The 24,868-nt window shown below is 32.5% G+C and overlaps 1 protein-coding gene across 1 annotated transcript; it reads left to right on the forward strand.

Annotated features, from left to right (window-relative positions):
* The first annotated feature begins 27 nt into the window (after positions 1–27).
* Positions 28–24,580, forward strand: LOC143056925 (dnaJ homolog subfamily C member 11-like). The gene is made up of 17 exons (XM_076230121.1): positions 28–143; positions 2,180–2,309; positions 3,038–3,111; positions 4,507–4,599; positions 5,351–5,415; positions 11,358–11,535; positions 12,091–12,158; positions 13,137–13,201; positions 15,947–16,074; positions 16,717–16,811; positions 17,378–17,494; positions 18,662–18,817; positions 19,215–19,284; positions 20,211–20,314; positions 21,856–21,949; positions 22,494–22,623; positions 23,328–24,580. The coding sequence occupies exons 1-17, from the start codon at positions 72–74 to the stop codon at positions 23,360–23,362; spliced, it is 1,674 nt and encodes a 557-aa protein (XP_076086236.1). The 5' UTR covers positions 28–71; the 3' UTR covers positions 23,363–24,580.
* The last annotated feature ends 288 nt before the right edge of the window (positions 24,581–24,868 follow it).

The following is a 24,868-nucleotide window of genomic DNA, read 5'->3' on the forward strand; positions in this document are numbered from 1 at the left end:
CGACCTGGTGTCAAACAGCATATTTATGCCTTTGCTCTCTATTGTATTTTTGTAGGGTACCAGATTGAAGAATGGCAGCGTTCATGGAAGAAGATGGTCTTGCATCTGAAGATTTATATGCTGTTTTAAACGTCGAGCGAAAGGTATTAATATAGCAATTTTATCATTTAAGAACTGTTTATGACAAATTATTTTGATTTCAAATTTAAAGCCACATATTTGACTAAACTGACCCTTTTGACATTGAATTACATCATGCACATTTTTCATTTATTTTTGTATGTAATTTCTGCATCTCATCTGGATAAGTCTGTCAAGTTTTAATGTCAAGAAATACGTATAAACTCATAGAACTTGTAACTATACATGGGATTAATAAAACGGCTTTCTATTCACCTTATTGCTTTTCCCAGCTGACATGAGAATCTGTCCGGCTTGAACTATAGTCTATACACCTTATCGCTATCCCGTCTGACCCGGCTGCTTGAACTTTTGACGGCTTAAAACAGTCACTTTTCAATTGTGGCGTCAGATATCTTGTCATACGACGTCAAAATTTTACGGGAACCAGTATGATATCCAGTAATTGCAGACAAATATCGATGAGGTGTACAACAATCACTTTTCCATTGTGGCGTACGTCAGATATCTTGTATTATGACATCAAAACTTTACGGGAACCTGTGTGATTTCTAGTATTAGAGACAAATAGAGATAAGGTGTATTCTAATGTCTGCATACACCTTATTGCTATTTGGAAATCTGACTATCTGTCCAAGTTGAACTCTGAATATGTTCGGCTTGAGCTATTGACGTCATACAAAATCAATTTTCCATTGTGACGTCAGATATTTTGTATTATGACATCAAAATTTTAAGAGAACCTTTGTGAGGTCCAGTTATCAATAGATAAGATGTATTGGTAGATTGAATAAATAAACAACCACCTAACTAGCTGATATATTTACATGATCTTCTAATGGGTTTACCTTAGGTCAGTTGTTGTAAACGCTGTCGTCAATCAATCAGGTCTTATTGTGATTTAATTCTTTCGAATTGTGACATAGAAAATTTACAGGTAATGTGCATCAATTTGAAAATTGTCTATTTTATACTCCTGTTTACCGGGAGTTGCTAGATGTTTATTTTCTTAAATTTTCATACGACCGTACATTGGAATCATGTTGTCGTCGTTGTCCGTAGACATTTGGTGTTTGCACAATAACTTTGATATATTAGAGTAAATAGAAATCCATGATATTTAAATACAAGGTTTATGACCACAAAAGTTTGGGATTGCTTTTTGGAGTTTTGGTCCCAACAGTTTAACCCTGACCATATGCATGCTGAATTGTTTTCAGAAAATGTCTAATTTTCATTTATTTGCAAAAATATGCAAATTATATGCAAATGAGCTTAGCCCTGTTGCTGTAGCATATTTATTCCTTTAGATCTAATATAGGTGATCACAGGGTGAGGAGGCGGGAATTTGCCCCAAAGTTGGTCATCAGGTACAAAAAGCATCAATTTTGACGATTTTTCGTCCTTTCTCTTGACCCAGAAGACCCAGGGATGCTGGTAAAGGTATCCAGCTGTAGCCGGCATGAAGAGTGGACCCTATTAAACAAATTGACCCAACAGTTGTTAGGTTGGAGTGAATCTGATCTTGGTTCAGCAGTCTGCTGAAGGTCATTTGGACCAAAAATATGGAATTTCATGATTTTTTCCGTTTTTTTTACTTCAAACGGACCTGAAACCGGAAGTAGTCGTTTCCTTTGCGTATTTCAATAATAATAACGATCAGTAGTTATATGGCCGTGGGTTTGCACTAGTTTTGCAAGTTTTATGACTGAACTTCCTGTGTAAGACACAGATGTGAAGCCCACCCCTCCAGAAAACCGAGTTTCAGCCGATTTCAATTTTCCAAGACCGTATTTGTGCTCAAAATGCAACTTATACATCATTTGTACATGAGAAACATGAATATGGATAGCCTCAGGTTGACGGAACATGCATAGATTTTAACATAAGTATCATAAAGTGGACTTCTTAAAGAATGGAACGCCATTGGAGCCAAATAACGTTGTTTTGGGTATGCCTGCCATATGACAGTCACGGCATGGTAAGGCCTTAAAGGGTTAAGTTAACCATGTTAACCAGAAGTTTGTTTATATTTCAGGCTAGCACAGATGAAATCAATACAGCGTTTCGTAGATACAGTAAAATCTTCCACCCAGACAAACATTTAGATGATAAAAAAAAGAAGCATGCAGAAAACATGTTCAATAAAATCAAGAAGGCTCATGAAGGTAAACGATAAAATAAATATGAATTTTCAAAAGCTCATTTATATATGCATCATGTACATGTAGCATTGTATAGGAGATGAGTGACTCAAAGAAGGAAAAATACTTTCAAAATTGGGTATTACCTAAAGAGACAAATTTAGAATTTTACAAACAATTTCACTGTACTTTACACCCTCCCATAATTGGAGTTTCCAAGTTCACTCCCTAGGTTCCATGACGTATATTTAATATTTTTTGGTATTCAGACCATATATCTCAACAAGTCATGCATGTGCTCTAAGGTTAATTTCTCAAACATGTCTTAATTATTTCACTTATATTCAAATGGAAATCTCTTTTACTTGCATGTAGATGACATGACAACTTGCATTGATGAGAATATATGCACTGTATTCCTAATTATTATTATGAGATGTAACAGATTTATAAGTGACAAAGATTGCTTGGGCATTTGTTAGGTAATAGCGTCAATGTCATGTAAATTGTCATAAAATTGCTCTTACCATATTGGAATCTCTGAACAGCAAACAGAATTAAATCTGAATCAACAAAAACAAACTAGACATGCTAGATAAGTTGTAGAATGTCTAAAATTAAAATAAACCAGTATGTGCCTGTAAATGAAGAAAAAAGTTGGGAGTTATAAGAAAAACTATTTTAATTATTAGAATTTTTAAAAGAGTAGTTTTGGAACTAGTTGATGAGAACATTATTATATTATATTTTAGTTTTAACTGACCCAAACAAAAGACCAGTGTATGACCAATTTGGAATGAAAGGTTTAGAAATAGAAGGCATGGAGGTATGTATGTTTGTATCAAGGGTCCGGAAACGGTCATATTTGACAGTCTTGACCTTTACTGAAAGTGTTTGTCCTGAACGTGGAATTGGGATTTAGGACATATTTTATTTTTCAACAGAAATAATTTTGGTCATTTTGTTGTGATCGAGTTTCTAAATCGCCATTTTGAACTTTAGTTTTGTTATCCCTTTCCTGTAATAAAACTGCCACTCAAGTATAGAGTGATAATCATGAGGGCCCTCCTAATAACTATATTGATGCCTCTGGGCAGTATTGGCTAATGATCGCTAATCTCTTTACCTGTGTTTTTAATTCACACTTGCCGCTTGGCTATTGCGGGGGCTATTGATCACAAGCTCAGAACTTAAATTATAAAGAAATTAAAATTCCATAACAACTGTCTTCATTATTTAATTACTTTTCAGCTAAGACAATTGTCAATTCTGATTTAAAATTAAATTAAAACTTGATTTAATATAAGTAGAAAAGTATTTTGTCGCTATAACTAACACAAGTGCTTTGTTTACTATGTAATACGCATACATGTCAAAATCCTCTTCCGCCGATTAGACACTATATCGTAAATTCAAAATTATTTCATGCTAAATAAAGCAAGTGCAACTATTATCATTCATATTCAAACACTATCAAAGGTAAAAAATTAAAAAGCCGATGACTTCCTGTGAATTTGATAAACAAGACTAAATCCGGAATTGCTCGTTTCAGAATTTTGCAAAACATCTGGTTTGCAATTTTGTCTTCAGAAACGTAAGCTTTATGCGATGCAAGCAACAGTAAAACAAGTTTGTTGAGGCTACGAGTATGAACATACTCAGTAATGTAATTTTGACAATATTTTTTTGAAAAAGGGCACCAACTTTTAAGTTATCTCAAAATGACCGAAATTAGGTGAAAAAATTTCCGGATCCTTGGTTGGTATATAAGATGACCTTTACGGCTTATTCAATTTCCAAGGATGTCAAAACAGTCATGCTATTTCATTTGCAACAATTAATGTATAAACAAATGCAAAAACAGATGTTTTATATGATTTTGATTGAAAAGATAGCAGCTAGCAAGCACTCTTTCCATCAGCATTCTGCCCCTATTAACAAGGGGAGGTAAATTGGAATTATGAGAAGGAAAAATTTCTAAAAACTATTCACATCAACACTTAGAAAAGTCCTCATTTTCTTTGTTCACAAAATTAAGCAAAGTATTTGAAGTCATATATATGTACATCAAAATATTTACAAGTCAACTCTATTACTGCATATAAAAGCAACACTTCTAATAGATGATTTTCATATAAACGACTTGACTCTAGAGTATACATTTTTTTGACAGTATTGCAACCAAATAATAATAGATTTTAAATATTTGACTTGTTTTCAGTTAATATCAAAATCAAAGTCAGCAGCTGAAATAATTGCAGAGTTAGCAAAACAAGAGGAGGAAAGAAAGTTACAACAGATGACTAATCCAAGGGTAAGATTAACAAAGCAATGACCTTTGACATTATCATGATTAGCATGATTAATATATATTTACACAGAAATATAAGGTGATCAGTGAAAGTCATGCTTTTTGATATAGATGAAATTTTTACATATATGGATGAACTTTTTAATAGTATTGTTGGTTTTTTGGGGTTTTTTTTATTAGCTGTCTCATTATTGTCTTGTTTCAAATGTCAACGTCACAAATTATATGTTATGATAAGTTCATTATATAATATATACATATTGGGGACAGGTAGTGGTAGGTCAATAAAATTAATACAGTTGTAAAGCATGGACACATCTTATTTCCATAGAAATCATTTGGTTCCTCCAACCCCCTCAGTCATGTCATAGTTTGAATACATACATGTATAAGTTTGTGGTAAGGTCAGTTTAAGGGGAACCATTAGTGGAAGCCCATAATATTTGGTATGTAATTGTTTTAAAATTTGTACTTCTAATTTCCATGAAGATAATTTGGCTCCTACGCCTCAGTCATGGTATATTGACTTTTTTAATGTTTTGCATAGTTCACATGTTTAAGTTTGTAATAAGATCAGTTTAAAATGAAATACTAATATTAGTCTTAAGATAATTTGTATGCAATTGTATAACCATTTGAAAGTCTCATGGAGTTTATATTGCCCACCCCTTATCATTATTATTTTGTAAAACTGTTTTATCATTTGTAAGATCCAGCCATCTAAATAATTTGTTTTTATTTTTGTTTTTTGCAGGGTCAAGTAGTAATAGAACTCAATGCCTCTGATTTATTTTATAATGAAGAATATAAAGAATACAGGTAAACAACAATTATTGAGTACAATGCCCCCCACCCCCACACACACACTTAAATGGAACCCATGGTAATGAATGACTGAAGATTATTGATTGAAACATATACTCTTGATCCTTATAATTTTGATTCCAAGATTCCAAGATTCTTTATTTCTTAAACACCATAAAGATACAATGGTACAAAGAAGTTCATCAAAAGTCATATAACATAACACAAACACACATGACAAGATGAGATGAAAATATCAAATAATACATGATAAACAGTATAGTAAAGAAGAGTGGTGATTAACCAGGAAGACTCACTTGAAAAGTTATAACCCTGATAAATTTGCACAGCTTTTTCAACTTATTTTTAGCTCACCTGGCCCGAAGGGCCAAGTGAGCTTTTCTCATCACTTGGCGTCCGGCGTCCGTCGTCCGTCGTCCGTCGTCCGTCGTCCGTCGTCGTCGTCGTCGTTAACTTTTACAAAAATCTTCTCCTCTGAAACTACTGGGCCAAATCAAACCAAACTTGGCCACAATCATCATTGGGGTATCTAGTTTAAAAAATGTGTGGCGTGACCCGGTCAACCAACCAAGATGGCCGCCACGGCTAAAAATAGAACATAGGGGTAAAATGCAGTTTTTGGCTTATAACTCAAAAACCAAAGCATTTAGAGCAAATCTGAGATGGGGTAAAAATGTTTATCAGGTCAAGATCTATCTGCCCTGAAATTTTCAGATGAATCGGTCAATCGGTTGTTGGGTTGCTGCCCCTGAATTGGTAATTTTGAGGAAATTTTGCTGTTTTTGGTTATTATCTTGAATATTATTATAGATAGAGATAAACTGTAAACAGCAATAATGTTCAGCAAAGTAAGATCTACAAATAAGCAACATGACCAAAATGGTCAGTTGACCCGTTTAGGAGTTATTGCCCTTTATAGTCAATTTTTAACCATTTTTCGTAAATTAAAGTAATCTTTTACAAAAATCTTCTCCTCTGAAACCACTGGGCCAAATTAATTCAAACTTGGCCACAATCATCTTTGGGGTATCTAGTTTAAAAAATGTGTGGCTTGACCTGGTCAACCAACCAAGATGGCCGCCACGGCTAAAAATAGAACTTAGGGGTAAAATGCAGTTTTTGGCTTATAACTCAAAAACCAAAGCATTTAGAGCAAATCTGACATGGGGTAAAAATGTTTATCAGGTCAAGATCTATCTGCCCTGAAATTTTCAGATGAATCGGTCAATCGGTTGTTGGGTTGCTGCCCCTGAATTGGTAATTTTGAGGAAATTTTGCTGTTTTTGGTTATTATCTTGAATATTATTATAGATAGAGATAAACTGTAAACAGCAATAATGTTCAGCAAAGTAAGATCTACAAATAAGTCAAAATGACCAAAATGGTCAGTTGACCCGTTTAGGAGTTATTGCCCTTTATAGTCAATTTTTAACCATTTTTCGTAAATTAAAGTAATCTTTTACAAAAATCTTCTCCTCTGAAACCACTGGGCCAAATTAATTCAAACTTGGCCACAATCATCTTTGGGGTATCTAGTTTAAAAAATGTGTGGCGTGACCTGGTCAACCAACCAAGATGGCCGCCACGGCTAAAAATAGAACATAGGGGTAAAATGCAGTTTTTGGCTTATAACTCAAAAACCAAAGCATTTAGAGCAAATCTGACATGGGGTAAAAATGTTTATCAGGTCAAGATCTATCTGCCCTGAAATTTTCAGATGAATCGGTCAATCGGTTGTTGGGTTGCTGCCCCTGAATTGGTAATTTTGAGGAAATTTTGCTGTTTTTTGTTATTATCTTGAATATTATTATAGATAGAGATAAATTGTAAACAGCAATAATGTTCAGCAAAGTAAGATCTACAAATAAGTCAACATGACCAAAATGGTCAGTTGACCCCTTTAGGAGTTATTGCCCTTTATAGTCAATTTTTAACCATTTTTCATAAATCTAAGTAATCTTTTACAAAATCTCCACTGAAACTACTAGGCCACAATCATCTTTGGGGTATGTAGTTTGAAAAATGTGTCCGATGACCTGGCCATTCAACCAAGATGGCCGCCACGGCTAAAAATAGAACATAGGGGGTAAAATGCAGTTTCTGGCTTATAACTATGAAACCAAAGCATCTAGAGCAAATCTGACGAGAAGTTAAATTGTTAATCAAGTCAATATCTATCTGCCCTGAATTTTTCAGATGAATTGGACAACTGGTTGTTGGGTTGCTGCCCTCCAATTGGTAATTTTTAAAGAAATTTTGCCGTTTTTGGTTATCTTGAATACTATTATAGATAGCGATAAACTGTAAACAGCAATAATGTTCAGCAAAGTAAGATCTACAAATAAGTCAACATGACCTAAATGGTCAATTGACCCCTTAAGGAGTTATTGCCCTTTATAGTCAATTTTTAACAATTTTCATTAATTTGGTAAATTTATGTAAATTTTTACCAAATATAGTTCTCTGTTACTAATGGGCAAAGTTCATTATAGATATAGTTGTAAGAAGCAAAATCATTCAGTAAAGTAAGAACTTCAAACACATCACCATCACCAAAATACAATTTTGTCATGAATCCATTTGTGTCCTTTGTTTAATATGCACATAGACCAAGGTGAGCGACACAGGCTCTTTAGAGCCTCTAGTTAATTTTTAACTGAAATAGTTTTTCAAATTTTAGTATGTTACATCTGTGCAAGAAAAAAGTATCCAAATATTGTGCTCGAAAATTTGCCAAAGAACTACACTGCAAAGTGTAATGAAATTCATCACCAATCTCGTTACAATGACATAAGTTACAATATCTAAGGTTTCGCTCAATCTTATTCCATCTACCAGTTTCGATGGGTAACTTATGGTTACCCGTACGAAATCTACAATATGTTATTCTATCTTTATCATTTAAAATATTCAGATATTCCTCAAATTCAAAATTTTGTTTATACAATTTGTAGGCCAAACCTTTTGGCGAACAGTCAATATCAGCTCTCCATTTCTGTTGAAACTGATCAAATAACTTTTGTTTTAAACTAATACCCAACCACTTAGAATTAAAATTTCCTTGTGACAACCATATATTGCTGTATCCACATTTATCTAATATATCTTTAATGCATTTCAACCAATCTGACCTAAATTGGTTGTCCGAATTTTTCAAGAACACGTATTTGTATAGTATTTTAGCAATCCTGTTATCATCCCCATTAACCATTTTTGACCAAAAATTAACCATACGCAGCTGTATATATAAAGACATGGGATAAATACCAAGTTCACCATAAATCATAAAATTGGGTGTCGACTTCTTAAGGTTTAATAATAATTTACAAAATTTTAGGTGCACTTTTTCTATAATATCAGTATTACTGAAACCCCAAATCTCACACCCATACAGGAGAATTGGCTTCACAATTTTATCAAAAAGATCATATTGTGATTTCACTGACAAGTTGTGCAACCTCCCCTTTTTCAATACTTCATACATTGCTTTATTTGCTTTTCTAAGTAAAATCTTCTTAGCACTCATAAAGCTACCTGTTCTTGAAAAATTCAACCCAAGATATGTCAATTCATTGACTATCTCCAATGCATTTCCGTCATATATAAAGTTAATATTTTGGGGTAATCTACCACCAGAAAAAATTATAATCTTAGTTTTACTTGTGTTAACTTTTAATTTCCAGGTACTGCAATATTCAAAGAATATATCTAATTGCAACTGCAGATCGGATGCATTATCCGAAAATAACACTGTATCATCTGCGTATAATAACACAAACAGTTTTAAGTAGATATCAAACTCATTCTCTATTTCATCAGTAATACAATTTAAACCACATACATTTTTTTCTTCAATAAACTGTTGAAGGTCGTTCAAATACAATGAAAATAAAAAAGGAGACATATTTTCACCCTGTCTTACACCGATATTGCATGAAAAGTATTCTGACATTTCACCATTATACATAATACGAGATTTAATACCAGTGTACATATTAAAAATTACATTATACATTTTACCGTTAATATCATTCACAAGTAATTTATGCCAAAGACCCTTTCTCCAAACAGTATCAAAGGCTTTAGCAAAATCTACGAATGCACAGAATAGTTTCTTTTTCTTATTTTTCATGATACTAATAAGCATGTAGATGACAAATAAATTATCTGTAGTAGAATAACCTTCTCTGAAACCAGCTTGATTCTGACATAGTAAACAAAAATCATCAGAAAATTTATTCAAACGTGAATTCAAAATAGAAGTAAATAATTTCCCAAAGCAGCTTATAACTGTTATAGGTCTAAAATTGCTAGGATCATGTTTGTTACCTTTATTCTTAAATAAAGGTATAATATTTCCAGAAAGCCAATTTTCAGGGATAGTTCCACTGTCAAATATAATATTAAAAAGTTTCACAAACACCTGTGACATAACACTAAAAGAGTGTTTTAAATATTTATCTCGTTCAGGAGTAGAGTTCACCCGTGGACGTTTATTCGGTCTGGTGGTTGATCTTTGAGGCTCTTTATGCTCGGTATCGTCTGCGATTTCATCTGGCTTAACAAGTTTGTCGTTAATGTAAAGTTTGTCTCTTTTCATTACAACTTTTAATTTCTCTTTTCTCGCCTGTTTCGCTATTGGGTATAGCTTTCGTCGTTGTTCTTCTATTTCTGGTGGAAACTGCTCGTTTACACCGTAAAATGTACCTCTTAGATTTCGTCCTGCTTTTTTCACCATATCAAGGTCAGAATAATACAGGAATCTTGCAATAATTGGTCTCGGTTTCCCTGGCTCACTTTTACCAAATCTGTGAATGTTTCCAAATTCTAACGGTTTTTGGATCTTCATTTCATTGTGAATAAACTGTCTAATCTTCATTTCACAGTTTTCATCCCTTTGCTCTTGAAGTCCCGTGAAAATGAGATTATATTTCATAGACCTACATTGCATGTCCAATAGTTTTCCTTTTAGCTTCTCATTATAACTTTCTAATTTTCTAAGTTCGTCTTTAATACTCTGAGAATCATTACAATCTCCGTTATTTCTCTTAAGTTGTTCGATATCTTTTTCTAAAGAGCAAGTTTTACTCTTCACTTCCTCAAAAAGATTACCAGTTCCCTCTGAACTTGTCTCCAAATCTGAAACCCTACTTTTCACATTTACTATGTCGGTTTCGACAGTAATAACTCTCGCTGTCAACGAGTTTAACTTATCGTTCATTTGAGTCAGTGTACTTGTATTTTTACTCGTATTTTTCTCAATGGATACAAGCCTAGTGTCCATTCTATTTAACAGTGTTAAAACATTTTCTAGGACTGTAGCCACTTCGACTTCATCTCCATATAGCACATGTCTACTCTCTTGCAATATATCAGCTGTCGACTTTTTGTTTTTCTTATCTCCCATTGTTGACCCACTCAACTAGACCCTCAAGAGTTCTAGCACATTTCATCTTTGATGGAAGAGGGATGTGATATATCCTGCAAAATATGCAATCTTATAACAATAATTATTTCTTATTTTATAGTTTCAGAACTCTTTTAACAAAATATCCTACAAAAAAACTAGTATTATAAATATATTTATAGTTGTTTTTTGATAGATTATACATTTGTTTGAACAATGTAGAAGTACAGTTTTGAAAGCAAAAAAAAAAGAGTTTTCCAATTCCTGTAGGTCAAAATATTAGTTCTTCAGCATCCAGAAAAATTATTTTCCCAGATTCTATCCAGATTCATACTACACTTTTGGTGTTCTATTCAGACTCGATAAAGCTTTTGTGATGTTCGATGTCATGACAACTGATTTGCTCAAGTAAAAGTCTGTGTTACATTATAATTTTGGTTTGTTGTTGAGATACTATTGGACATTGTAGTTTTTGGTTTATTTCCTATTTTATGATATATTTGTGATAATGGTATTTGCTCTTTTATAGTTCTGGTTTAAGTGGTTTAGAGGTCAGTAGTATGAGTTTAGTTCAAACTGTGGAATGTCCTCTGACGAGACGAGATACTGTCAGACTTGGTGGGAATGTGACAGCACAGAATGGAAACGGACAGGGCATGTTTACAACAGTGTGGAGGAGGGTGTGGTCAGCTAAAGGTTGGAATGAGGTAATATGATCATACAATCTTTTTTCTTCAAATATCAATAACAAATGCAATGGTTAGATAAATTATGTATGTAAGAGTGATGGAGAACCAACACTTTATCTGCAAGTCCTTCAAAACACTTGAACAGAACTACACCAAATTTGAAGGTGTTCAAATATATATGAATAAATGACAAATAGGGTATACATCAATAAGATGTTTACTCTTTATATGATAATATAGGAAATGACATTTGTAAGCTTGATTACAAAGGTTAAAAAAAAATATGCATAAATGGAATGGAAAGGGTTCTCTAATCAAAATATATAATTGAATGTTCATATATATATGTACATGTATGTTTTTTGAAATACTGCTAACAAATTTATTGCTTTGCTAAAATGAACTCTCAATGAGCATTATCAATTTAAAAGTGTAACATGTTAATATACATTTTTTTAATTTCATTTTATATAACATTTTTTTATGCTCAGCTCCTCTTTTACACTTATATTTAATGCAGAAACATTTCAGTCATATGAATCATGATTTTAAAGTAGAATTTATCATTTGTAGTTTCAAGTGTCCGTTGGTAATGGTTTTAGAGGAGGACTCCAGTCTTTTTATCAAATCAACAGAAGATGGTAATATAACGATGAAAAGGTGTACATTAGTCTGGATTTGGAATATACACAGGAAATCAGAAAACTCCATACAATGATAAACAAATACCTTACTGAAGACTTATTCAAACCCATAATAAATAGATTTATGAAGATGTGGTATGAATGTGAAGAGCCAATTTTCCATCCAAGTCACAATTTGTAAAAGAAAACCATAACAGGTCAAAGTACAGTCTTCAACATGGAGCCTTGGTTCACATAGAACATCAAGCTATAGATGAAAAAAGAAAAGTTATTAAGTCCCAAAAAATGAAAGCTATAAAGGGCCCTAATAAACATGAAAGTCATTGATTGGTGTACATAATAGCTGAAATAAACAAAGAAAAATCAAACAATGGTACATGGTAAACAATGATATATCTCACCACTTGGCATGAATTTTCTATGCTTAGCAAACTGACCACTTACTAGATTATAAAGAAATTAAAGATGTTTACTAAAAATATAAAAAAGAAGATGTGGTATGATTGCCAATGAGATAACTCTTCACACGAGACTAAATGACACAGAAATTAACAACTATAGGTCACCATACAGCCTTCAACAATGTGTAAGTCCATACTGTATAGTCAGCTATAAAAGGCCCTGAAATGACAAATGTAAAACAACTCAAACAAGAAAACAAACAGTCTGTTTCATACTTTCACCCATGCTGTTAGACTAGTGTTATAGTACAATCAAGAAAACAACACAAATAGACTATCTATTGATTTTAAAACAAATGATCTACAATCTCATTGAAAGTGATATTCATGACTTCAACTTATGACTATCATTTTCTCACTCAAATGATAAAAATCAGAAGTCAAAAAGCTTGACAGAAAAGTATCACACAAAATGATCAAAGAAAATATCGATGAATACTACATGTATGTAAAAATTTCTGATTTGTTTGGGTGTATTTACATTTCATTATTAGACAAACTGTACTATTTTCAGCTTTTGTGTAGGGTCAGTATCAATTTTAGCAGTACCAAATGGAATAAAACCAGGATTATCGTCAGGTGAGTTGTGTATTGCCTCTACATAAAAACAAAATCTTTTATCTAAATAATACACATTTGTATCAGCATAATCAAATTATCAATATCTATCATGATTAAAATGTAGAATAATTTAACATTTTACTGTTCTTTGTTGTTTTGAAGAAATCTTCTAAAACCATACAAAATAAACATATTTAACAGATCTGCAAAAAGAGCTTTGGATGTTTCTCACAAATTATCATAAACAAATTGACAAACAGACCAAGAGTAAACATTGAATGCTACAACCTGAGCAATTGGAATGAAAACCCCTACATATATAAGTTAGTACACATGTATATGAAAAGGTCATTGCAGGTCAATATGGGTCAGTAAAATAAGAAACTCATCACTTTGCGTCCGACGTCCAGTGTCCGTCGTCTCCGTTGTCCGTCGTTAGCTTTTACAAAAATCTTCTTCTCTGAAACTACTCTGCCAAATTAAACCAAACTTGTCCACAATCATCATTGGGGTATCTAGTTTAAAAAATGTGTCCAGTGACCTTGCCAACCAACCAAAATGGCCGCCATGGCTAAAAATAGAACATAGGGGTAAAATGTAGATTTTGGCTTATAACTCTGAAACCAAAGCATTTAGAGCAAATCTGACGTGTGGTAATACTGTTTATTAGGTAAAGATCTATCTGCCCTGAAATTTTCAGGTGAATCGGACAACCGGCTGTTGGGTTGCTGCCCCTGAATTGGTAATTTTAAGGAAATTATACCTATTTTTGGCTATTATCTTGAATATTATTATAGATAGAGATAAACTGTAAACAGAAATAATGTTCAGCAAAGTAAGATCTACAAATAAGTTAATATGACTAAAATGGTCAGTTGACCCCTTAAGGAGTTATTGCCCTTTATAGTCATTTTTTACCAATTTTTCGTAATTTTTTCTAATCTTTTACAAAAATCTTCTCCTCTAAAACAACTGGTCCAAATTTAACCATACTTGGCCAATATCATCATTGAGGTATCTAGTTTAAAAAATGTGTGCGGTGACCCTGCCAACCAACCAAGATGGCCGCCATGGCTAAAAATAGAACAAAGGGGTAAAATGTAGATTATGGCTTATAACTCTGAAACCAAAGCATTAAGAGCAATTCAGACATGGGGTTAAATTGTTTTGCAAGTCAAGATCTATCAGCCCTGAAGTTTTCAGATGAATCCAACAACTGGTTGTTGGATTGCTGCCCCTGTATTGGAAATTTTTAAGGAAATTTTGCTGTTTTTAGCTCACCTGGCCCTCTAACCAGTTGTTGGGTTGCTGCCCCTGAATTGGCAATATTAAGGAAATTATACCATTTTTTGGCTATTATCTTGAATATTATTATAGATAGAGATAAACTGTAAACAGCAATAATGTTCAGCGAAGTAAGATCTACAAATAAGGTAATATGACTTAAATGGTCAGTTGACCCCTTAAGGAGTTAATGCCCTTTATAGTCATTTTTACCAATTTTTTGTAATTTTTTCTAATCTTTTACAAAAATCTTCTCCTCTAAAACAACTGGGCCAAATTTAACCATACTTAGCCATGATTATCATTGAGGTATCTAGTTTAAAAAATGAGTGCGGTGACCCTGCCAACCAATCCAAGATGGCCGCCATGGCTAAAAATAGAACATAGGGGTAAAATGTAGATTTTGGCTTATAACTCTGAAACCAAAGCATTAAGAGCAATTCAGACATGGGGGTTAAATTGTTATGCAAGTCAAGACCTATCTGCCCTGAAATTTTCAGATGAATCCGACAACTGGTTGTTGGGTTGCTGCCCCTGAATTGGAAATTTTTAAGGAAAATTTTGCTGTTTTTGGTTATTATCTTGAATATAATTATAGATAGAGATAAACTGTAAACAGCAATAATGTTCAGCAAAGTAAGATCCACAAACAAGTCAACATGACCAAAAGGTCAGTTGACCCCTTAAGGAGTTATTGCCCTTTATATAGTCAATTTTAATAATTTTGTAAATTTTGTAAATTTTTGTAAATTTTAACAAAATATTTTCTTTTGTAACTATTGGGCCAAGTTCATTACAAATTGAGATAATTGTAAGAAGCAAGAATGTTCAGTAAAGTAAGATCTACAAACACATCACCATCACCAAAACACAATTTTGTCATGAATCCATCTGTGTCCTTTGTTTAATATGCACATAGACCAAGGTGAGCGACACAGGCTCTTAAGAGCCTCTAGTTGGTTATTATCTTGAATATTATTATAGATAGAGATAAACTGTAAACAGCAATAATGTTCAGCAAAGTAAGATCCACAAATAAGTCAACATGACCAAAAAGGTCAGTTGACCCCTTAAGGAGTTATTGCCCTTTATAGTCAATTTTTAATAATTTTGTAAATTTTTGTAAATTTTAACAAAATATTTTCCTCTGTAACTAATGGGCCAAGTCCATTATAAATTGAGATAATGAGATAATTGTAAGGAGCAAGAATGTTCAGTAAAGTAAGATCTACAAACACATCACCATCTCCAAAACACAATTTTGTCATGAATCCATCTGTTTCCTTTGTTTAATATGCACATAGACCAAGGTGAGCGACACAGGCTCTTAAGAGCCTCTAGTTTATTTCTGTATTATAATGGAATAGAGAATAGAAACGGGTAATATGTCAAAGAGACAACAACCAGACCAAAAAAATTCCTATTGTATGTTCTTGTATGTACCTTTTGAGTCTTGACTACATTTTATTTATTTTTCAGTGATTGCTTGGCAGCTGGACAAAAATTTACAAGGAAAAATGCTTTTCAATGCCAGTATGTCGTCCTCCTCAGTGAAAACTCTGCTTATATTTGAACATCAACCATACACAGCTAAATTATCATTACAGGTAGGTGTACTTTAATTGTTGATCTGATTTTCAACATTAGATTTATAGTTAAAGTTCACTGGCAATATTTATAGCAGTGTCTTATTAGTCAGACAATGTTATTTTGAAGTCAAAACTATATGAGACTTTAATAGCAAGAGTGCACCGTGAAATCTGCTTTTATCATTGTAACATCCACCCATTGAACAGAATTCATCTAAACTGTATTAATTGTCAAAAGAGGATTGATGACTTATTTTGGGTACTAGTTTTGTACATTTGGTGAACTAAGGTTTCATTTATATTTGAAAAAAACAAAAAACCAGGGAATCAAGTATTTAAAAAATAAAGTTTTTCCTCCAATCCATAAAAATTGATATAGATATATGGAAGTAAAGGTGTGCATTTCATCTTTTATAACTACCTCCAGGCTTTTTACAGGGAGATTTAAAGTGTAGTGTAGAATGGAGTCCATCTTGTAGTTTTGATAAATCTCTACACTATATAGCACAGGCATGTGTGAGATAAAAACAAACCAAAATATGAACTACCAAATTACTGACTCACATAGACGACTAGTTATTTTTTTTATCAACCTTGACTACCTGTCTTGCATGGTCAGCTTACAAGTTCACTTTTATCTATGTTTTTTCTGTCTTACAGTTAGGTGTACAGATGGGGATACCAGCTAATTTCATTCAGGCTGCTTTATCTAGAAAATTTACATCACACGACGCTGAGGTTCGTGTAGCAGGAAAGTAAGTATGGCTGCAAAAAGACTTTTTTGTCCCTGTTACTGTCTGTACATCCCAAAATAAATTTCTGTTCTCTAACTTTAGTTTGCCTTTAACAAATATTATGAAACTTATAATACACAATGCTTATATAATTATTACCACAAATCACAGATCTAGTTCAAATTTGGTTTGTATTTACTGTCCCTTTATAGGGTTATATAACTTTGATGTGCAGTTTGAGGAATTATATTAATAAACTTCAATGTCTATGTTAAAGTTTTTCAGGAAATATTTGTTACAGGTATAAAGAATTAATGTGCATCAGACAAAAGTCTTTTAGGCTTGACCTTAGTTTAAGAGTTCATTCATAATACAAACACAGACATTTATTATGTCAGAAGGTGAATTGTGTAAAATCATTTCAGTATCAAAGAAAAAGAATCAACCATTAAAAGAAAATTTGTTGATTGAAAAATGATACCTATGATAAAAGTATACATTTAATGAAAAGCTTTAGATATGTGTTTGAGAAACAGTATAAAACTATCATTGATCTGTATTGATAAGTTAATATTTTAATATTTCAGGCTTGGTACAATAGAAAGTTATATTGAATATGGTATTCAGAAAAAAATCACACAGTTCAGCTGGATTGGTGCTAAAATGATGATAGGGGTTCCTTTTGGGGTATATGTACAAATCAGGTATGTTCATCATCTGGATTGGTGCTAAAATTATGATAGGGATTCCAATTGGGGTATATGTACAAATCAGGTATGTTCATCAGCTAAATAGGTGCTATAATGATGATAGGGGTTCCATTTGGGGTATATGTACAAATCAGGTATGTTTCATCAGCTGAATTGGTGCTAAAATTATGATAGGTGTTCCATTTGGAGTATTTGTACAAATCATGCTGGATTGATGCTAAAATGATGATAGGGGTTCCATTTGGGGTATATGTACAAATGAGGTATGTTTTATCAGCTGGATTGATGCTAAAATGATGATAAGGGTTCCATTTGGGGTATATGTACAAATGAGGTAAATACACACTTTTTCAGGAAAAAAAAACATGAACTGGGTTAAAGCTATCAGGTAGTACTGAAAAATTTTGAAAATTAAAGTGAAATGAATCCACAACCACAACATTTAAACTAGAAAACAAAAAATGATAAGAAAACATAATGTAAAGTCTGGTCGATTAAAATAAGATGTCAGACAACTCTCCACCAGAGACCAAATATCGTACAAGTAAGCAACTATAACTATAGGTCACCGTGCAGTCATCAGTAATAAGCTAACCCCATACTGCATAGCAAGTATAAAAGGCCCTGATATGACAAATGTTGAACAAGAATAAAACAAGAAAACTAACAGCCTCAGTAATGCATGAAACAATAACTGAAAAAAGTATGATATACATGTACAGCAATAAACAGAAACCACTGAATTACAGGCGCCTGACTTAGGACAGGCACATGCAGAATGTGGTGGGTTTAAACATGCTTGTGGGCACCCTATCTTCCCCAACCTGGAAAAGGAAACTCAGTTTTGATTTAAGTTGAGTTTTCAAATTATTTACATCTGATATGGTTGTTTTATGATAATAAAGTATGACATTAATGAATTTGAAACAGATAAACAAAAAAATACATGTAGATGTCATTATCATGAATATACAGTCTTCAACAAGATATATAGTCACAGGTCAAAAAAAGTTATTAAGTAATTTTTAAGTATATTATGATTATATAGTCAGGTCATTACTATAACAGTTGAGATATTTCTGAATGTGCAATATTGTTTGCTGAATTAAAATATAAGCTTTGTTTTATGAATGATATAGCATTAAGACTTTTTTCTTTCAGACTAGTTAGAGGACAGCAGACCTTTGTTTTTCCGGTGAAATTGTCCGAACACATAATGCCCAATGTTATATTCTATGGAACATTTTTCCCTATGGTTGTGTATTTTGCTGTGCGTAAACTTGTTGTGACACCCTACCTCAAAGAGCAGGAAGAAGAGTAAGTAAACTGGTTACCTGTCTAAAGGTAAGGGGAACAGATGAAACATGTGTTGCCAAATAATATCTGTTAAACTGAAGAAAATGGAGGTTATCTTGTTATAAGTACTTTACTGTTTAATGGAGGTTATCTTGTTATAAGTACTTTACTGTTTAATGGAGGTTATCTTGTTATAAGTACTTTACTGTTTCTCTGTGTAAAATGGAGGTTATCTTGTTATAAGTACTTTACTACTGTCTCTGTGTAAAATCACAATGACAAAATTTGTATAAAGTAAACAGTGGTGGCAAATAGAAAAAAACAACAAAGAAATAATTCTAAATTGAAATTGTGTCTTTTAACATTGCATTTTAAAATAAGAGTTTTTTCCCTATACAATGAGTATCATATATTTTAGAGAATTGGAAAAGAGGAAGAAAGACCATGCTGAGACGTTTGCCCAACAAAAAGAAGAGGCTGAATCGGCTGTATGTATAGATCACTTAGGCTCATCTCGTTCATAAATAATCAACCTTAGAAATAGCAAGTTTGAAAGCTTGAGATTGGAGTATGGCACAAGCATTAGAAGCCGTAAATGTTATAGATTGCTTAGACGATATTTATACTTGCTTATTGCAAATATTCAGGTCATTCTCTTTGTATAAGAAGTCATACTTGGTCATGTCAATTATGAAGACCTTCAGTCTTTTCAAATAAAAGACCCCCCTTATTTCCTTACTTTTTCCTGGGCTAGCTTTAGCTGAAAAAAAATGTGAATTTAATGGTTGAGATGTTGATTTTGTTGCACATTTATAAATTCCTAGTGTAATCAGTGTTTTTAACTGGATTTTTGCGACAAAAATGTCGGTTATTGATTTGGGGATGTACCGCGGGCGGCCGGCAACCAAATGTTGTCCATGCATTTACTCGTGAACCGTTCAACCAAAGCTTTTAAAATTTTAATATATTGTTACTGACAACAAAATGAAGGTCAAGTTCAGTAATAACAATTTTGACTTTTACCGTTCAGGAGTTGTGGTTCTTGAAAGATTGAAAATGGCATTTCCAGTTGTGTCGGTGCATTTACTCATGAACTGTTCGACCAAAGCTTTTCAAATTTCAATATGTTGTTACTGGTCAAGTTCAATAATGTCCAGATGTTATGGTTCTTGAAAGATCGAAAAAAAAATTACTCTTGAACCATTCAACCTAAGCGTTTCAAATTTTAATATGTTGATACTGATGACAAAATGGAGGTCAAACTTGTTATTGATGATTTTCACTTTCACCGTTCATCAGTTATGGTTCTTGTGATATTGCCAGGACACAAATAAATGTTAATCAATCCAGTTTGCTGTCGTTGTGACAGCCTCTTGTTAATGGTTTTGTTGATTGTGTATTCTTTTATTGACAGGTAGATCTGATGATGGGAACAGTGGAGAGAATAATAGAAACAGAGGAAAATAAAAGTGGTCTTATAATAACCAAAGCAGTTTATGGTAGACTTCTATCAGAAGGGTAAGTTACCATAGTAACAGATAGACAGGATATAATTATAATAAAAGCTGTTTATGAAAGATTTCTATCAGAAGGGTAAGTTACCATAGTAACAGATAGACAGGGTATAATTATAACAAAAGCTATTTATGGTAGACTTCTATCAGAAGGGTAAGTTACCATATTTACAGATAAACATGTTCTAATTATAACAAAAGCTGTTTATGGTAGACTTCTATCAGAAGGGTAAGTTACCATAGTTACAGATAAACATGTTCTAATTATAACAAAAGCTGTTTATGGTAGACTTCTATCAGAAGGGTAAGTTACCATAGTAACAGATAAACATGTTCTAATTATAACAAAAGCTGTTTATGGTAGACTTCTATCAGAAGGGTAAGTTACCATAGTAACAGATAGACAGGTTATAATTATAACAAAAGCTGTTTATGGTAGACTTCTATCAGAAGGGTAAGTTACCATAGTTACAGATAAACATGTTCTAATTATAACAAAAGCTGTTTATGGTAGACTTCTATCAGAAGGGTAAGTTACCATAGTTACAGATAAACATGTTCTAATTATAATAAAAGCTGTTTATGGAAGATTTCTATCAGAAGGGTAAGTTACCATAGTAACAGATAAACATGTTATAATTATAACAAAAGCTGTTTATGGAAGATTTCTATCAGAAGGGTAAGTTACCATAGTAACAGATAGACAGGGTATAATTATAACAAAAGCTGTTTATGGTAGACTTCTATCAGAAGGGTAAGTTACCATAGTTACAGATAGACAGGGTATAATTATAACAAAAGCTATTTATGGTAGACTTCTATCAGAAGGGTAAGTTACAATAGTTACAGATAAACATGTTCTAATTATAATAAAAGCTGTTTATGGAAGATTTCTATCAGAAGGGTAAGTTACCATAGTAACAGATAAACATGTTCTAATTATAACAAAAGCTGTTTATGGAAGATTTCTATCAGAAGGGTAAGTTACCATAATTACAGATCAGCATGATAAAGATAAAAGAAACTTTGCCTCATGTAATATTATGAGACCTATACACAACGCTTAGAACTGAAACTTGCAGTCAGAGTTAGAACTTGGGAAGCAATTAACTTGCCTTTCTAAAGTTATGTCCTTTTATTATTGATGCAATTTTTATGCCCCATTTATGAGCAGTATGTTTTCTGGTCTGTGCGTCCGTCTGTCCGTTTGTCTGTTCGTTGGTCCATCTGTCCCGCTTCTTCAGGTTAAAGTTTTTGGTTGAGGTAGTTTTTGATGAAGTTGAAGTCCAATCAACTTGAAACTTAGTACACATGTCCCCTATGATATGACCTTTCTAATTTTTATTGCCAAATTAGAGAGTTTCCCCCATTTTCACGATTCACTGAACATAGAAAATGATAGTGCGGATAGGGCATACGTGTACTGGGGACACATTCTTGTTGTTTCAGTACTAGCAACGACATCAAATGCTCTGCAGACAAATACTTCTTTAATTAAATAATATAGCAATGATATATATTTGAACTAATACTATATATTTACAGGGAATTATCTGAAGATGAATGTATAAATGTGACCATTCCTTTACAATGTCTAGTCAAGGATTCCAGACTACAGCTACCAGAAAGTAAATCTAAGGTATTATTTTGAACTGGTCTAAAACTAGAATATTAAATTCATATTTTCTAGGATTCTTTACAAAGAGATTCACAAGCTGATTCTAAGAGCAATTGTTTGTATAACATGTATAACATAATTATACATTTGCATGAAACTTCTGGCTCTTTGAGGGTGAGAAGAAATTTTTTCATTTCTTTTTGATAGCAATGTTATGTAGTATTTACCCATCTTGCTTAATAGATGATAAATAAATACTCTAAATGGTATTACAGCTATACTTGAATATTGTCATGCATAATGAGAGGATTATCTGTATTGAGTTAGAGGTCACTATGTCTCATGTTAAAGTTATTGAAAAAAATAAGCAAATTCTTGCATTTGCAAGTTGATTTCCCTACTCCTTGTTTATTAGCTAACTGATCACAGGATTGTATGATCCTTGTCTATTTAAAGGCTGGTTTACATTGTTTGTGTATATTTCCAGGCTGATATCCCAGGATTTTATGATCCTTGTCTATTTAAATGGTCTTGGTTTTTATTTGTTTTTTTTTTGTATTTGCAGGCTGATATCCCAGGATTTTATGATCCTTGTCCAGGTGTAGCCAAATCACTTTATATACAATACAGATTTAGAGACCAACTTCATGAAACAACAGTACCAGATGAAGAACCAATCAGATTACCTTTAAAAAGTATGTACAATGATTAACCAATCAGATTACCTTTACAAAGTAAGCAGATGGTCTCTGCCAATAAAGAACACAGATATTACATTTACAAAATTATTCCTATTAGTCTCTGTCAGTTCAGAACCAATCAGATTGTATGTGTTGATCTGGGTATCAAATTAAGTCAACTATGTTCCTATTATTTATATCTAAAAAATATTGAAGCAGATGCAACAAAAGTAAAAATTGATCAGAAGGTCAGCATCCTCAAATTGGAAAACTTGTTTTGGGATTGCCTGTGAAATGTCAATTTGTAACAAATTTCCTTGTATAAGCCTATCTTGAAAACAGTAGTAAGACAAGATTTACAAATAAAGCAATATGACCTGATTGTCAGACAACTCTGTATAAGAGTTATTGCCCTCACCTGATGACTTTTGACCATTTTTGCATTTTAAGCAAAATTCAGTTGATAGAGAGAATAAGTAAACAGATAAAATAGTCAACAAACCATATCTACAAACAAGTTTATTGACCGCTTGATATTTACATTGTGGCATAACACTTTTAGCACGAATCCTGGTATTTATAGGTCACCTAGGCCTATAATGCTTTGAGTGGGGAACAAAAAAAAAGTCAATTCAAACAATTAATGTCGGCTAAGTGCTGCCTACCTCCCTAGTCTACCACCTAAATGATAGATTAAGACAATTTGATTATTTTTTCAGGTCATTCTATAAGTGAAGAATCTGGAGGTGTATGACATACGGGAAATAGTTAGAGAAAAATTGTGTGCCAATCTGTACTCTAAACAAACCAGCTGACTGAAGAACTCTTATCAGAGTCTGTTTTATCACTGAACAGAATGGTTCCTTACAGAATCTGATCATTTGAGTGATAACTACTGCTGAGTGTGGTTTCTGTCATATTGACCAATCAAAATCTTAATTATTGAGAAGTTGTTGAAGCATGATTAATTACTTGTTGCAAGATGATCTGGTACAGAGAATATTTTGATTATTCACTGTCATGTTTAGATCTATTAATAGACCAGACATAGGATTTGCGATTCTATGTCTTTGTTTTCATATTAAGTATCAACAGACTGTTATTAAGTATATAAATAAGGTTTATTGTTAAATTATTGATAATATGCTCCAATAGAAGACCATTAGAAAATCAATAAATTTGTGAGATGATGCATAGAAAGTGGTAAGCATGAAATAAAGTATGTACCAACATAACTTGTTTACGATATCCATGTTTACTCTTTCAAGTAGTATTAGTGCAACTTAAGATCATTGTTATTTGTACACACTTAATTATTCATAATGTAAATTAAATATACAGTGATGTATGTGTATAATAATCTCAACTGTAGATGACACTGTCTCTTCTCTTTTCTGTTCATGAAAATTTTACAATACAAAATTGGTGCTTTCTTATCAGTTGGCTTTATGAACAATTACTTCAATACAGTAGATTATAAATATTGTATTAGACACATATGTCATTATATTAGCATATCAATTTTATTCAGAAACTTCACCCTGCATTCCCTCTTAGTCTACATCAAATAATATAGACCTAGTGTTTGATGGAGCAAACCAATGCTAATTGGAAGTAATTTTTAAAAAAAAGATCCACAATTGTATTATTTGTGATTTATTTTTGTGGTACACTTTGTATTTTTCTTCATGCCAAAATAGAATGAATGAATTGGTATTAACATTATTCATTGTTTTGACACTTGACCAAATATTCTATGCAAAAGATTGATTTTAAAGCAAACAAGACTCATTTCTCTTGGTCTGCACATTTATTCACTGTACCAACTTGTTTTACTCATGAGTAGAATGTATTTTACTTATATTATTGACTTATTTTACCGGTGTGTTTTGTTTTAACTACATGTATTAGTGAAAAAAATTATTGTACACCTAAAGTCATACATGTGAATAAACTGTAATTTTATTTTAAACCTTCTGAAAAGAGTCAATTATTTAGCCATATTGAGAGTCTACACAAATAAAAGAATGTGTAAAGCTGATGAGAACATATATATATAATATATATATATATATATATACAGTGCAAATAATTACAGATGTCACACTTTTTATACGACCGCAAAAATTTTAATTTTTTGGTCGTATCTTGCGACGCCGTCGTCGTCCGAATACTTTTAGTTTTCGCACTCTAACTTTAGTAAAAGTGAATAGAAATCAATGAAATTTTAACACAAGGTTTATGACCACAAAAGGAAGGT

Source organism: Mytilus galloprovincialis, chromosome 13 (assembly GCF_965363235.1).
Source record: "Mytilus galloprovincialis chromosome 13, xbMytGall1.hap1.1, whole genome shotgun sequence".
NCBI classification, from domain to species: domain Eukaryota; kingdom Metazoa; phylum Mollusca; class Bivalvia; order Mytilida; family Mytilidae; genus Mytilus; species Mytilus galloprovincialis.